The sequence below is a fragment of the Notamacropus eugenii genome, chromosome 3 (assembly GCF_028372415.1).
Source record: "Notamacropus eugenii isolate mMacEug1 chromosome 3, mMacEug1.pri_v2, whole genome shotgun sequence".
Taxonomy (NCBI): domain Eukaryota; kingdom Metazoa; phylum Chordata; class Mammalia; order Diprotodontia; family Macropodidae; genus Notamacropus; species Notamacropus eugenii.
The window spans coordinates 39,527,482-39,545,180 of record NC_092874.1 but is presented as its reverse complement, the minus strand read 5'-3'; the positions used below and the strand labels follow the sequence as shown (position 1 = coordinate 39,545,180).

Below are 17,699 nucleotides of genomic sequence, written 5' to 3'. Positions count from 1 at the left end.
AGTTCTTTAATTCAGAATTTTCCCGCAATAAATTTTCCAGTCCTATAAGGCAAATTATTTATAGAGAAACTGAACTACAGTCATCTTTACTATCAGCCAGTGCCTTTGCCCCTGAGGGCCATGCTTTCATTCACTTCCTTTCAGAAATCTTTCTCTAGCAGAGGGACTGCTTTTCTCTTGCTACCTTTAGTGATTTTCCTCAAGCTGCTTTTCTAAGTATGTCACATAAAATGTCCTTTTTCCTGTTCATAAAATATCCACGTAAGAAAAGGGTAGTAACTTAACACTTGTAATTGATGTGTTTTAAAATTTTCTGTTCATGTTTACATTCCTTATGACCTTGGGATGGATTTAGGGTGAGTTAAGGATTTTATATAAATGATTTTTACTGAGCCATATTGGAGCGTAAACTCAGATTTTTCTTAAGATTACTTTTTTTTAAAAAGCCAGACCTGCAACTTCAGTGTAAGAAACAGGATCCTGACGATTAAACTCCCTCTGCCGATAGAAATCTGCAACTCTTCTGAACTGTCTTACACAGTTGCCTGGTGGCTCTCAGAAGTTGTGAATCCTTGGGTCACAGAGCCAGCATATATCAAAGATGGGACTTGAACCCAAGTCTTGGCATTTCTGAACCTGCCTCTCTTCAAGTTATTTACTGCACTTTCATTTCCTACTCCCTATTTTAAAATCCTATACTTGGTAACTGGCTAGCACCTTCCCAGATTTCACACATTCTTCTGAAAGGTTTCCTATCTTTGCTATTCTGTGTTGTAGTAGGTATATTTACCCTATAACATGCCCTAGAGATTCTGGGCTCACCATATCTAACTTCAAATCCAAAACTCATTAGATTGTACTAAACTGTATCATCTGGAGACAATCTCAAAGCATTCTACAAGTTTCAACTCCATAATTAAAAGTTATCTTTTTTAGTACTGATATAGTCAGAGTCTTTGCCTCAGTCAAACTGAGACCTGCTAAAGATCTTAGTTTTAAAAAAGCCAAGATCATCCACTGCATCTGGAGCCATTTCCAGTCATCCTGATGTGTACCTGGCCACTGGACCCTGATGGCTCTGGAAGAGAAAGTGAGGCTGATGACTGCACAGCCGTTCCTCACTTAAATCCACTTCACTTGCATGTCAAGCCTTCACCTCCCTGATGTCATGGTCCTCTTCAACAATGAAAGACAAATAACAGCAGCCTACGTATCAGCAACACAAAACAATCAGTAACGACTCTCTAACACTGTGATCTTCTCAAGTTTTCTGGTATCTGCAATCAATTTACTTCCATTTTAAATGGGGTGTATCTGAAGTTAGTGGCTGAAGTTCATTTTTTTCAGGAGAGAAATATTATTTTATATGAAGGATCACAATTTAAAGGTGAAAGAAACCTTACTGGTCACCTATTCTAACCCACATCTGAAAAAGAATTCCCCCCACACCATACCCAGCAATGAATCATCCAGTCTTTGGTTTAAGATCTCCAACCACGAGAAACCCATCTTCAATTGAGGTGGTCCAACCCACTTTTGAATTGTTAGGACATTTTTCCTTACATCTAGATTAAATCTGCCTCTGTAACCTCTTCCCACTGTTCTTAGTTTGGCAAGTCTAGAAACATTTTCAGATCATTTCCTTTTAAGTACGTGAGGACAGCTATCATATCCCATTCTATTCTCACCATTTCCCCACCATATTTTCTCAAGCTAAAGAACTTCATTTGTCTCAGATGATCTTCATGGTAGGGACTGACGAGTCTTTACTAGTCAAATTAACCTTCCTTTGGTCTCCAGCTTATCAATGTACTCTCTTCTTGCTAAGACTGGAAGCTGTGCCTCTCATCCTCAAGTCCTGTCATTAATTCCCTCTGTGACATTCACAGTCATGAGGAGTCCAAAGAAACACTTGTCTCTCCCCTTCCTATTAGAATGTAAGCACTTCATTATCATTATTAATCATTCCTGTTTCCAAATGCTCAAAACCTTTGTAAGGTTTCTCTCAGTTCCTCTGTTTGCATTTCAGAGTTTCAGCTCAGCTCTGGTCTTTTCATCCCATAGAGTAGAATGCTTGAAAGTCATCTATTCCATTGAAGATCTACTTTTTTACACACACACACACACACACACACACACACACAAAATTATACTCAGACTTTCAAGGTAAGTAATTATTTCTTGTAACACTTTATCTTTTCCCTTTTGGAATTCCTTATTCCAAGAGCTTCTCTCCTTTGTATTAGGAGATGTCAAGTCTTGTAAGATAATGTGACTTTTTGTTACTTTAACATTTTCTTTCTGGATGCTTGCAATATTTTTTTTGGCCTGGAAGCCCTGGAGTTTGGTTATGTCATTCCTGGAATTTTCATTCTAGGATTTCTTTCAAGAGGTGATCAGTAGATTCTCTTTTCACTTTACCCTCTGGTTACAGGTAGTTTTCTTTTATATATATGTGATATAATGTATTATATCATATATATATTCTATAATATATATTCTATATATAATACAGAATATATATATTCTGTTTTTCAAATATATATATGTATATATATATATATATTTGAAAAACAGAATTCACATCTTTTTTTGCCATAGTTTTCAGGGAATCTGATTATCTTTAAATTGTCTTTCTTTGATCCATTTTTCAGGCATTTGTTTTTGAAAGTAGATGCCTTACATTTTCTTTTATTTTCCTTTTTTTATTTTGTTTTAGCATTTCTTTTTGTTTCATGGAAGCAATGATTTCTCTTGGCCTATTCTAATCAGTTCTTAGGATGACTTCCTATTTTTTTTCCAAATTCTAGATAAGTAAGGTTTTCCACCTTCACCACAGTATGTATATTCCTTCTAATTCTTTTGTCCAGAACTCTTATTTAACTGATAATTTCATATTTTATTTCCTGTTTAATTTCTTCCAGGTATTCTTGGAGTCTTTGTAGCCAAGCTTATTTTTTCCCTCAAATTCTGTTTATCATTTTAGTAGACGTACTTTCTTCTTATAGGTTATCTCTTGGGTATCTTATAATCCATAACACTTCTTTAAAGTGTTTGCTGTCATCCATTTATTCATATTACTAGCTTCAGTTAGTTCCTGATTTGGTATGTGGTGTGGGGCTTTTCCTGCTTACAAACTCATGAGTGGAATGGTCAAGAATGATTTAGTCTTGATCTCAATTTTCCAAGTTTCCTACCTACTGGTTTTTCCTTCACCTGGTATATTCACTTTAGCAGCCCTCAGTGGGAAAGTTCTATGATCTTCCTGACCCATGGGGATGTCCCCAGTTATGGCACTGCTCCAGTCTTCTGACTCCTAGAACATACCCTATCAGAAGATTCAAGTCATCATCTACCCTGTGGCTTCCCCCAACTGGACGCTACTGCTGGTGTCTAGCCTGTTTACATGAACTCATGCTGGATGCTCTGTATCACCTACAGCTTATGGGCTTCTCTTTGTAACATGCTAAACTGAATAAAACAGTTTACTAGTGTTTCTCCTTAAATTTCTTCACCTTTTTTTTCTCCTTTGGAATACCATATTTGATATTCGCTATCAAGTTTGATTTGTTGCCCATTTTACATTATTGCCAGCATAAAAAATGAGAGAGCTAGGCACCTATTTGATTTTACATACAGTCATCTTAGCTGGACTACAGAATAGATGCTTTAAAAATGCACATTTCACTGAAGTGAACTGAGCAGCAAAAGATTGCCTTAGCTAGATGAAAAGATGGGAAGGAATGATGGGACCAAAAGGCCCCAAACGCTAGGTTAAGGAATTTAGATCTCATATAGTAGGTATAGTTAACATTTTGAACAAAGGGATGACACCTTTGTTTAGGTCCTCATGACTTTTCTATATTACTGCAACTTTCTTAGTTGGTCTCCTAGCTTCCAAATTCTAACCACAGCTGTTAAAGTGATCTTTCTCCAACACCATTTTCTCACTAATAGTACAAGTACTATTATTGCTATTTTACAGATAAAAGTTTGGTATCCAAGATAGACAACTAACAAAAATATAAGACTAAAAGCCATTTTCCCTGGCTGCATCAAAGGATATGAACAAACAATTCTCAAAAGAATTAACAGCAAAGTACTTACAACCACATGAAAGAATGTTCCAAATAATAAGAAAAATACAAATCAGATCAGTCCTGAGGTTTCTATATCCAGCCAATTGGCAAAAATGACAAAAGATGGGAATCCTTAATGTTGGAGAGACTATGGAAAGACAGCCACACTAATGTTGGTGGAGCTATGAATCAGTATAACCATTTTGGAAAGCAATTTCTAATTACGGAAATCAAGTTACTATAATATTCATACTCTTTGACCCAGAGTTTCCCATTGTAAGGCATGTACCCCAAAGAAGTCACTGATAAAAAATAAAGGTTCCATATGCACCAAAATATAGCAAAACTGGAAGAAAAGTATATGGCCATCAATTTGGAAATGGCTAAATAAACTGTCCATGAATGGAATGGAATGTCATTGTGCTATGAGAATTGGCAAATGTAATCAATAAAGAAAAGCATGGAAAGATGTATATGTACTGATGCAAAGTGAAGTCAATCAGAGCTAAGAAATCAATACGCACAACTACAACAATGTAAAAAAAACACTCCCATAAAACATTTAAAACTGATTATTTACAAAACTACAAAGCTCAAGCTTGACATCAAAGAAAAGACAGGAGAAGACATCTCCACTTCTTCCTTGGCAGAGGCTGGGAACCATAGGTATGGAACACTGCATATAACATCAGAGTATTTTAAAGTATTAATCCATTTTGCTGAATTATTTTCTCTCCCTCTCCCCACTTTAAAAAAATTCTTTGATATGTGAGATAACTCTCTGGGGAGAGAGGGAGGCTAGGTGGTGCAGTGGATAGAGCACCAGTGCAGGAGTCAGGAGGACCTGAGTTCATATTTTACTTCAGACACTTGACACTAGTTGTCTGACCTTGGGCAAGTCACTTAACCCCAGTTGCCTCATCCTGGGTTACCTCCAGTCATCCTGATGAATATCTGGTCACTGGATTCACATGGCTGTGGAGGAGAAGTGAGGCTGGTGACCTGCACAGCCCTCCCTCACTCAAAACAAAGTCAAGTGCAAGTTACATCATTATTTTTCTAATGGCATGGTCTTCTTCAGCAATGAAGGATGAACACACCAACTCTCTGGGAGAGTGGAGGATAGCTATAGAAGGAAGTAAGGATGGGTAAAACCAAACCAATAATATATTTTTTTTAAGGTAAGAGAACCAGATCACTAGTGTCACTCAAGCAAGGAAAAACAAAGTTTCAGGAAGAAAAGGGTTAAAGATATCACATGTAGCTAAGAAACTCAGATGGAAGAGAACTGAGAAAATATCTATCTGATTTAGTAAGAAAGTCATTAGTGACCTGAGAGCAACTTCATGGAGTGTTGATCATGGAGGCCAGTTGCAAAGTTTGAAGAGGAAGGAGGAGGAGGAAAATACCTGCAAGTAGGGAAAAGGAGGGAAAGAGCTGGAAAGGATGGCAGGATCAAAGGAAGGAGTTTTATCTTCTCATAACAGGAGAAACTTGGGCACGTTTAAAGGCAAAGACAAGAACAATGTGCCAGGGACAGATAGCCTCTCTTCAATGTTTCACAAGGAAGTCGATGGTCATGTGTCACCCCCTGCACTCACTGGTACTGTGTCCAGATTATTGCCCCAACAGTCCATTACACCGGTGCCTCAGATGCCCCTTTCAGGGTCATCTCTACCGTATTTGATTTACACCCAGATTTACTGAGGTACCATCCACCATTTAACTAACTCATTTATAGCAGTTATTTCAATACATTTTTTTTTTTTGGTCCAGAATAACTAAAACAGCAGATACTCCCACGGACAAGAGGACTGAACAAAAAAATAGCTGTAAATACATCTTTTTTCATGTAGCTCTGGAGTTGGGCAAACTGAAGGTCTTATCTTTCATAAAGCCTAAGCTTCCTGGAACCAGAACAAATATGTTAACATTGTATTCTTTTTTCCATAACAGTCAGGAAGATGGATGTTGTACATTTATGTATTTGTTCCATAGTATCTTTTTTAAGATTCCATTTTTGTTAATCTAACTTAATCTACTAGCTTGTACTATGTGCCACCTTAGAAGTGAAATACTATTTCTCCGGGGTAGAGTTAATAAGAAAAAAAATTCCCTCATGTTCACAGCCACTTTACCAAGCCACAGATAATAACTGCTTTTGCCCCTTTCCTTCATGGTTGCAATTCATGTTTAAATCTAGGTCAAACTAGTTGTAGACAAAAATTTTAGGTATTAACTTCAACATTTGGAAAGAAGGAAGTTGGCAGTCTTCCAATCTGTTCAGGAGAAAATGAAATCATAGATCAGATGAAAAGCTGTGAAGAACTTGTGGAGGCCATCGAGTTCACAGCCTCATTTACAGATGAAGAGACTGAGATCCAGACAGCTCAAGTGATTTTCCCAAAGGAACGCAAGGAGCAAATGGCAGACCCAGAATTTGAACCCACGTGCAACTTTCTGTCCAATTACCTTCTGCTGCCTCCTCCCAGGTCAAAAGTATTTTAAGTTTTCTCGAGGACTGCACCTCCTGGAAGATGCAATAATAATTAATAATGATAGCAATGATAATGCTATCATGATGACAGCAGCATGCCTTCAGTGACTTCAGTGTCTCACTTTGTTCTCACCACCCTGGGAGATAAGTTGTATTACGAGGATCAGTCCAATTCCTACCAGTCTTTGTTTACATTTGCAAACAGCCAGCTAGCTTATGCTGATACAGTGTGTAAGGTCTTCAAAGCGACCCTGGCTGGTGGGGGCTCTAACCGTACAATTCTATGTGAGGTCCTTGTTTAAGAAAGCTGGTATGAAAAGCAAGCTAGCTAGGAACGTGTGGTGCTCAGTACTCACGTACAACCATTTCAGATGTACTGAACACTGACCTTCAGGGCTGGACCACAGCAGGGCAGAAAGCACACCAGCCTTGGAGGCAGAACACCTGGCTAAACTTTCATAATTCTTTATTTTTTGGGACCATCTATCCTGACTATAGAGTTTACAGCTGGAAGACCCATTCAGAGACATCACAGGTGAGGAGACTGAATCCTAGAGAAGGTAAATGACATACAAGGTCCGCAATGGGGATGAGGAGAAGATCCAGGACTTTAGCACCATGATTCTTGGACCTAAAATCTAGCACTTTTCCCATCAATATCAGATACCTCCATCTCATCAAACTCTCCCAAAAAATTATCTCAGGGCAAGACTTTGGTAGGATTCACCAATTAAGATGAAAATAATGTTATATAATGTTAGACAGGACAGCTATGTAGTACAGCATATAGAGTTCTGGATGTGAAGTCAAGGAAGACCTGAATTAAAATCTAACCTGCCACACTTACTATCTGGGTGACCCAGGGCAAGTCACTTAACCTTTGCCTGCTTGTTTCCTTATCTGTAAAGTTGGGATAATAGCACCTACCTCCCAGGGTGATTTTGAAGATCAAATGAGATATTTTTAAAAGGACAGCACAGTAGTGCTAAGTCTGGCACACAGTAGATTTAATAAATGTTTGTTCCCGTCCCTAACCTAATACTAACTATGCAGAGAGCCGCTGCTGCAGTTTGTCTTTCGTTCTTGAAGACAACCATGGCATCAGAGAGGTGATACCATGACAAAGGTGAATTGGATTGAAGTGAGGCAGGATTATACAGTCACCAGCCTCATTTTGTCCTCCACAGCCATCTAGGTCCAGTGGCCACATATAGATCAGGATGGCCCCAGATGCAGTGGGGACCTTGGTCTTTAATAGGTCCCAGTTTGAGGCAATATCCATGTCAACGATTAAGGCTTAAGAAGATGCAGAGTTAACAAAGTGAAGGAAAGCAAGTGGAGACACTGTTAAGGTCTTTGCCAGGACTTGGATTTTGTAGGAGAATCGTGTGTGTTCGTCTTTCATTGCTGAAGAAGACCATGCCATCAGAGAAATAATGACATAACTTGCACTTGACTTTGTTTTGAGTGAGGAAGGGCTGTGCAGGTCACTAGCCTCACTTCTCCAGAGTCATTTGAATCCAGTGACCAGATATTCATCAGGATGACTAGAGATGACCCAGGATGAGGCAATTGGGGTTAAGTGACTTGCCCAAGGTCACACAGCTAGTGAGTGTCAAGTGTCTGAGGTGAGATTTGAACTCAGGTCGTCCTGACTCCTGCACTGGTGCTCTATCCACTGGGCACCACCTAGCTGCCCCATTGGAGAATGAGATAACTGGACAAAGAAGGATGAGAAAAAGAAAAGTCAGATACTCATGGAATGATTTTTTTTTTTCCTGTTCTTTCTTACATTTTAAGACCTTTGCTAACAGGGGCAATACAAACCTGCCTACCTACTCCATGGGATATGACTTGTGAATGAATGAGCTCAGCATTGCTTTCTAATCACTTTGCAAAAATGGGGATTTGTTCTGAGCAAGTAGCTATACCCCAGGCTAATGATATGGCTTCCCAACATTTACTCCAGTGGGATACAGGATTAATTTTTGCTGCTGCATGTGTGATCTTCCTAACATAGAGATCTCTATCCTGTCAAACGTTGAAGGAACAGACATCCTACTGATGGTTCTTAGGTAACTGCTTTCCAGTCAGTTACCTCAGTAATAAAGACTCATCTTAAAAGCAAACTCGATTGAGCCATGGCTGATTCTCCTGTTGTCAGTCATATTAGGTCATCACTTGTCTTCAGGATGCTTGCCCAAATGTTTAAAAACATGCATGGAGAAACATTATAAAATACACCTCCCTTCTTTTACATCGTCCCCTTGGATCTCCCATGTAAGTAATAAACCACTTTATCATAGTAAATGTATAGGAGGTAGAAATATAGATCAGGGACCTGGCTCATATTCAGAAGTATTATGAGACAGGGCCACAGATTCAACCTCACAGGAATTTCTGGAAGGCAGTAGAGTGACACTGTTAAATCAAATTAGAGTCAGTTATATTTATTTTTTTTTTTTAAAGAAAATTTCATTTTTTTAAAAGGAAAAAAGTGAGCAGAACTTCACCGCCAAGTCTCTGCTCAAAACTCTTCGCAGAAACCTATTCATGGTTACCAGGTTAATAAATGAAAGAAAATTACCTATTTTTGAAAATCATAATCATTGGATGTAGCTTTTAACTTCTCAACCCATTCATCTTAAACATTTCTGCCCTGTGGTCATTAACAAACATCAAGTTTGTTGGCCATCATTACACATGCTGGCATATTCTCGTTACCAACATGACCCCCTTGCCTTGCCCTGCTCATCCCACTTCATTTCAGGGGGGTGGGAGGAATACCCCTGCAGTTGTGAAGATGCTTGGAATTTTTACAGGAGTTTCTGCCTACTTAATTTTTAGTGAGAATATTGAGAGCAGCTTCCCTAACTGTGAAATTTACCTTATCTCTTGTTGCCATTCTGAGACATTTGGTCAAAAAGATAAAGCCTAGGCTGACAGATGATTCTTTTTCCAACCTTGCTTTTCCCTCTATCCAAATTACATATGCATTGAACAATAATATCAACAGCTGCCATGAAACTATACATGGATTTGTTTAGTTGATAAATGCATGAATACTCCCTGGTCATCTTATCCCTTGGGTGCACCCTTTGCTACTAAAATTTTGTCTTTAACATTCATCAGATTTCAGAATTTCCACTTAATTCTGTTAACTCACCACACCAAGATTATATATGTGTGCATCTATGAAAAAAAAAAGCATAATTACAAAATTCAAGATAGTGAAATGTTCCAGTCCTCTACTGCTAACAAAGAAATTTATTTTATTCATATTATAAATTTTCATGTTTGTTAGTCATCCCTTTGGGATATTATTTACTTGAAAATAAAAAAAAAAACTCAAACAGAATTACCGCTCATCGTCTCAAGTGCTGGCTCCTGGGTCATCCTATGAAAGAAATCTCGAACACTCATAAATTTGGGGGACCAAGTACAATACCATTGGTGGCTCTCATGATACCAGAGAATCTTAGGTTTCAAAGTGGCCTCAGTGGCCATTCCAGGCCAACACGATCTAGGTAATATTCATTTGTAGTTTTCTAAGTCATTAAGCTGCCTGGAGGGATTCATTTTTATCTGAGCTTGACAACTGCTCCCTTCTGCCACCATCCTGCTCAATGCAGGATGTTTTCCCGACATCACCGTACACATGCTATTCCCAACAAACATTCTAGACATGCTAGGGCTCAGTGAGAGGTTTGTAAACGCCATACTGGGCTCAAAATTGTTCTTTAGAGCTTGGGGATTTAACTGAACGGCAGAGATCTCTGAACTGCATTCAAAGAGGATCATGGGAATCAGAGCTGGAAAGGGACTGAGGCCCAGGGTCACAAGGGGTCACATCTGGACTCAGAACCCAGGCCCTGACTCAAAATCCAGTGTTCTTTCCACTCTTCCCAGAAGACATTTTTGAAGATCCCTGATGGCTGAGTCAGCATCACATGCTAGATGCTCCAAGTACTAGTTATTACTCTCTGTCCCAAGTCTCTTCTACTTCAAACATCAGCTGCCAGAATGATCTTAACAAAGCTTAGGTCTGACCAACTCAGACTCCAGGAGCTCCCCAGGACCCCCAGAATCAAATACCAAGTCCTCTGGCTCCGGAAGCCCTTATTACCCTGGCCCCTTCTGACCTTTCCAGTCTAATTAAATCTCATTCTCCTCCACATAGAGACCCAGTAAGATCAGCCCTCTTGCTCCTCACACAAGGGTGCTCCAACTCCAGACTCTTCACATCCACCTGCTGGATTCCTCGGCTTCTTTCAAGACTCAATGAAAATCTTAGTTCCCAGTAGGTGCTCACGCTGTTAATGCCTCCCTTCAAAGATACCTTCCATTACACTGCCTAGATCTTGTGCACACATCGTTGTTGGCACATTATCTCCCCCCATGAACTCGTGAGCTCGAGGGCGGAGACTGTTTTTCTTTCTTTCCCTAGAATCTAGCTGGTGCCCAGCACACAGCAAGCACTTCATAAATGTCTGCTGACTGAATGATCATAAATTAATTATTAGGTCTGAATATATTAATTAGTAGCATTAGTATTTACATGGTACCGATCTGAAACTGTCAGAATTTTTTCACATCTGCCTGTCAGTTGGGACCCCAGTACTTACAAGCCTTTCACCAGCCCTGTAAGGGGAGGAACACTCGTTAGCAATAACACATCTTTATTGTAGAGATGTAGAAACATCCAGCATAAGTCAAGGCAGTGGTGATTGCCTACAGCAATGATGCCAAACTTAACAAAAAGACATGCTATAAGCCATCGTATCCCATGAGTCAGTGAGGTCTTCCAACAAGACTACTTTAAGGAACATCTATTTCTGAATAAGCGCATACAAGATGGTTACTGCCGACTTTTGGAAATGAATCAACAACTCTTTTTTCTTCTTCCAGGACTTAGGTGGGGCAAATTAAATGCAAATAAAGCTAGACTATGCCCAAACTAGTATTCTGGAACACTTTAAGATGGACCGTGATAACAGTTTGGGTCTTTCCTCCACCCAGACTATCATGCCCTTTCTACTACACCAAAGGCATCATTACCCACTGTGGTCAAGCAGTCCTATAATGACCAGCCTTCTGACAATTACCTCTCCAAACTGAGGCAAGCTGATCATGTGGACAGATCTGTCATTAGTCCTGGACCAATGTTCAAAAGCCTTTGGGGCCTGGTGTTACTCAGAAGTGCTCAGATTCTTCTGACACAGCCTTCAAGAAGCCAGGATCATTTCATTACCAGTGACATAGCACGATATTAGTGGAGGTAGGCTGAAGTATGAATTTTGTGATTTTTCATGGGGGGAGGAGGAAGATTTTATAAAAAAAATCATAAAGGAAGTGTGATTTTACATCAAAAATAAGAGCATTGGACCTGCAGTAAAGAGGACCAGGCTTCTAACTTTATCCTTGGTGATCATGAAGGAAGCCCCCCCTAAGCTTCTCTGGGTCTCATTTTCTTATCTGAAACATGATGTGGTTGGCCTAAATGACCACTTTTAGCTAGTTCCAAATCCTATGAACCTACTAGATTCATGCACAGTTCCAGGAAACCATCTGAAAGGGAAAATTTCCAAAACCAAAATTACTGTTCAAAGAAACACTTGTGGTATGCTGCTGAAAAGTGGAGTGTGCAAATTATTGGAGGTGATTCACTACAAACGCACAAGCCAGTTGCTCTCACAGCCATGCACTCTAGCTGGTACGTCTCCCACTGGTTAATCAAGGTTCAGCAGAAAGATACTCATCTGGTTGCTTTCTTTAATTTGCTCCAATGAAGGGCCTCATTATAATGTGGAAATGCCATAAGATTCTCAAAGGCTGTACAGGTAGAATATAAGAGGATCCTCCACCATCCACGTTAAGGAATCTTACTTAGCATGGCCCTCAACATAAACTCTAAGTCTTTTACCCAAGAATCAAATTGGCTAAATTCATAGGTTACTTACCCAAAAGTTGACCATAGGGTCTAATATTTTTGGCCACAGCAACTCACCCAGTCTAGTAAGGCATAAAAGGTTAGGACTCAGCATCACTGGAGTGGTGAAATACCCATAGTGATGGAAATACAGATGCTTGAAATCATTTTATTGGTCAACGATTGCTTGCCAGTTACAGGTTTGTGGATTATTCCAGGTTCTTTTGTCCACTTCTTTCCCATAACATTTTGGTTCTTTTATGGCTTAATAATCTTACCCAACAGGGATACAGGGGAAGGAAAGTTAATCAACCTGTAATCAGTCTTCTCTAATTTCTCCCTGCCCCTAGTAGTCACTTTTCACACTTAAACCTCACCTAGAATTTTGCTTGGCAATATGAACATACTTCTCAAGTAAATTTTGTATATTTTATCTTTTTTATCAAGAGTGTCAAATCCAGAGATTGGAACTTTGTCTCCGCCAAACTCCACATCCTCTCAGTACAGCATACTCTACCAATGCAACTCCTTAATTAAAGTTTGTTGAATGAGTATGGCTAGAGTTCTAAGGCACAAGGTTAAATATCCATGCCTTTAAATGATCCATACTACTCACTCCAAGTAGGCATCTATGTGAATATATCTCTATTGCAGTTTTGTATTCCCATTTTAGAAGTCAGTCTACATAACATATAAATGTGCATTTCTCTTTGACAACATTTTCACAGTTCTAAATACTGACTTATAATGACATCCAAGAGATGTCATTAATATAGGAACATGGCTGACAAAAGAAAAAAATTGTCAACTTAATAACTGAAAATGAGGACAGGCAGCTCCATTTCAACCTCAAATGTCCAAAAGGGAAATAACATCTATGAAATAAGGACAAAGGCTCCAGATTTACTAACATATCTCAAGTCCATACAGCAAAGGAGAAAATGATAAGTGCTTTGGGTGGGTAGTTAGAAATCTCTAATAAAGATTAAATATGACCTTTAATTTTCATCAAGATTGATATCTGATGAAACCTAATGATCTGCAGCTAAATTAATGAACTGAAACAGAACATCAGAGCCCTTAATCGTTTAGCATTAAAAGGCAAAGTTAGGCGTGAGCTGCTGTCCAAGCTCAAGAGCTTTCTAGTAAGTAAACCGAAAGATAGTTTCTTTATGTTACCCTCAGTAATGCCCTGAGGACAATTATTTAGCCTTTATCGTTTACAATTTAATTTTAGTGATTAAGCTGGCATCCATCCACACTTTACAGGAATCCTGAACGCTATTTAAATGTGGCAAAAAATATAAAATTGAGTAGTTTAAGAAAAACTGAACAAATACTTTTTTAAGATTTATTTTTGCTGTAAGTTAAAAATACTTAACAGGAATTCAGAAAACCTGCATGAAATTTCCAACTTTGAATCTTCTCTGCACCCAAAATTGAATATCTATTCCAAATATACTTGATGTATTACTAATTTTGAGAGTAAATGGAAGTACTCAGAAAGCAAATCCCCCATTATTTCTCCAACGTGCCAACTCAGACAGAATTGGTGGAAACAAGGAGAGGGGAGAAAGACACACAGAAGCAGAAAGTAGGCTCCAAGTGACCACACGAATTACGTATAAGATGGACATGGAACGACCTCTCCTGGGCAAAAAGGAATCTTTTATTTGTATCTAAATTAATGACTTTTGGTTTTGTTTTTAAAACAGACTGTACGATTTAAAGAAAGGCCACATGAAAAATTACAGGAAAATTATTTAAAATAACAAATAAGAGTAAAAAATTATCCAGGCTCAAATTCCTGAGGCAAGTCTTAGAATTCAAGAAATTATGAGACTACGTGATGAAGGGTATTATGATTCGAAAACAAAAGGATGTATATGTAGCACATTAATGCAATTCATTATAAACTTAAGACCACCACTGGTTTACATGTTTTCAGCTGTGGCTCAGCATAACAATCCTGTTGATACAGAAAGGTGAGAGAAGATAATGGATTGTCCTAACTGCAGGCCACTTAATGATCCCAAGCCCAGATGTGTGAAGGTTTTGCTGGACCCCAAAGATTCACATCTCCAAAGAAAATACAAGCATATACACTTACTACGAAAAGCAAACATTTACTTCAAATCGCAATATAGGCTTTTCAATCACAAAAAGAAAGAAAAGAAAACAGTGATCCGACAGTGGTCACATCCTGTGCAAAAAACCCCCTAGGACACCACAACGGCAGCAGTGAGAACTGGAGCTGTTTACATGGCAAAATAAAGTAAATAAATACAGTAGCTGAAGTGTGGCACTCACTCCTATGACTCCATGTCTAAACCAAAGAGAATGCCTTTTAAAGGGTTAAATTTATTTGTGTATTAGTAACAAAGCCCCACCACCATAAAGTAATACAATATTTAAAAATAAAAAAGAACTAAAATATTTATATCTAAGACAGATAGTTTATCTATACAGTCAGACCTCTTTAGTGCATTAGGTAGGTCAGGCTCTGCTATTTTCCTTCCTCATTCTTGCTTGTTTTAAATTAACTTCCCATATACTTCATAAAGTTCCCATCTCAGAAGCCAATTTTATCAAGGAAAATTATATCCAAGTTGCATAATCAGTTGGCGACTCCCAGCAGCAGGCAGGGTGGGTGAAGTCTGGATCCTTCAGCCTTCTCTAGTGTCAGTGTTCACATGAAGACATCACGAACACGTCCTCAGAATCCCCATGCAACTCTGCCTTTCTCCAGCACATCCTCAGGCTGCAGCTCCTAGCTCACTTGCGCTCACAGATAAAGGATGCAATATGCATCACACGTCAAGAAACGAGGAGGAGGAGGATGATGACGATGGCGAAGGGCCATGCTTTGGGCTCCTGTCCCTTCTCCTCTCCACCTTCTTGATGATTTCAGACACTATGCACACCGAAGAAGTAAGGCCCAGCAGGAAGAGCAGGTCTGAAAGACAGAAGCTGGGGTGAGCTCTTGGACGTCGTGTGGGACAAGGCTGTGTCCACCAGGTGCCCAGCTGACCCATCCCAGCAGCACCTGCCAGCTGTCAAGGCATCTTCTCGCGCCCACTGAGTCTGTGAGCTTGGGGAGTTTACACCCATGAAGCAGATGAGCTCAGATACACTTGGGGTGTGAACAGAGCCTTTTAGGTGATAAGGCATGAGGTGGGATCACACCTATCATAAAGATGAGGACAGAGGCTGAGCCTCAGAGCAGGCAGAGGCCAGCCAAGGCTTTGTTTCCCATCAAGGGAAATATGAATTCTAGCCTCACCTGGGCCCTGCCCCTTGCCCACCCCCTGGTTCCCTTCTTTGGACTATCTTCTACCTTTAGACAGAAGCAGGGACCATTTTTCCTTTTTCTCTTCAGTTCCCCAGAGCTCAACAGAGTGCCTGGCACATAGTAGGCTCTTAATAAATGTGCACTGTGCTATACTGTATCAGAGCTCAGGGCAGCCTGAGTTAGAAGATGGCAGTTCCAGTTTTGGCTCTGACCCTAACTAGCTGTATTACCAAATAACTTACTAGCACCTCAGTGCTCCCATCTTTAAAATGGAGAGAACAGTACTCATACTATGTGACAGGGTATGCAAAGTACTGCTCAAGTTATAGAGTGCCATGGAAACATGAGCTAGTAATAACCATCCAGGCCTCCTGTGACTAGTCCAACACTCCCTTCCACCTGACTGCAAAGTCATCTCAGGTGACCATCCTTTCCAGAGTCAGTCCAGGTATTTTACTGAAAAAGATCTAGAGAGACCAGGGGATGTGAGCATCTATCCTACTCTTCTATAAAGAGGAATCAATCTTTACAAAAAAAAAAAAAAAGAATATGGCTTTAAACAACAAGCACACTGATCATCTGCTTTCCTTTTAAAGCCACAGTTAATTAAACAAATGTTAAGGGTGAAGTAGGTGTTGAAAAAAATTCCAACTAACTCAAGTTTGAAGGAATCTGAAGTAAGAAAACTTTAGTGGCAGCAGAATTTGTTCATACAATGTACATTCAAATGAAGCCTTCCACAGAAACAGTACTTGAGTCACGAGTTCAAAATGTTTACAAAGAAAATGTACAATTTTATATCCTATCCTGGTATGTGAAGATATTATTTCAAAATCCATCATTTCTACATACTGAATTTGAAACAGCTAATTTATACTTAGAACATACCAATACTGACTCCTTAAGTATAGAGCAAGTCACAGAAATAATGGATCATTTCCATAAAGTCTTAATTTCAAAATCTTTGTTTCTGTTGGGAGGAAGCAGGTCTATTTTTCACCAAGATTACACTGCGCATTATATGAGAAAGCTGCAACTGGCAAGGTCTGACTTGTTTCACTCACACACTCCAAATGTGGTTGTTAGAGGCCTGACTGTGAATTAGGCGTGTTTCCCCTTCAACACCCAAAGGGAAAGAGTAAACAGATATCTTTTTCAATTAAAAAGGTCTTGAAAACTTCACAGGCCAATCACTAGTGACCTGGGTCTTAATAAATACAAGTGTTCTCCATATTCCATGTAGCTATTTTTTCCTTACCTAGTATGCTGAGGCTTTCAGTCTGAAACACTTTCTGAAGTGGTGGAAAATAAATAACTAGCAGTTGCCCCATGATGGATCCAAGTACGGCATAACAAAACATTTTATTACTGCAGAGTCCAGTCTCAAACACAGACTTGGTCTGAAAATAGATCAACACAGTTACATGATTTCTACACTTATATTCTTGGTGAGAATTCTATACTGACAAGTTCAAATCCCACGTATAATTATTATTATGTAGGCAGGACTAAGGCTGCCTTGCCCTCTCTACCCTTTATGGAGCCCATGACACTAAAAAAAGTCAAAATGATTCTTCAAAATTAAACTGAACTTCTGAACACTTACATAGGAAGAACTGAAGACTTCATTAAATTTGATACCATTAATAAGAAATCTGTAATTAATTTACATGGTAGAAAGGTACGCAATAGTCAGACTATGAAAAAATGGCTCACCTACCAAATACAATCAAACAAGCCTGGTAATTTGTTATTTTTACACAGAGGGCTCTAATGGCAGGATCATTACATATTTACAGACACATCACAAAGGATGAATGCACTCTTTATGGAAGAACTCTTTACTAAAGCACATCCCTTACCTACTAGTACTAGTCAACATCTTTGCCTTAGCTTCTCCTC

The 17,699-nt window shown here is 39.2% G+C and overlaps 1 protein-coding gene across 4 annotated transcripts in view; it reads right to left on the bottom strand.

Moving 5' to 3' along the window:
* Positions 1-14,153: 14,153 nt before the first annotated feature.
* Positions 14,154-17,699, bottom strand: part of ATP2C1 (ATPase secretory pathway Ca2+ transporting 1) — a 177,599-nt gene continuing 174,053 nt past the window's right edge. For all 4 annotated transcript variants that reach the window (XM_072651305.1, XM_072651304.1, XM_072651302.1 and 1 more), the window contains 2 exons: positions 17,056-17,197; positions 14,154-15,461 (listed from right to left, as the gene is read on the bottom strand). In XM_072651305.1, the coding sequence (XP_072507406.1) occupies positions 15,316-15,461; positions 17,056-17,197 (288 nt within the window). In that variant the 3' untranslated portion in view covers positions 14,154-15,315. The remainder of the gene's footprint in view (positions 15,462-17,055; positions 17,198-17,699) is intronic.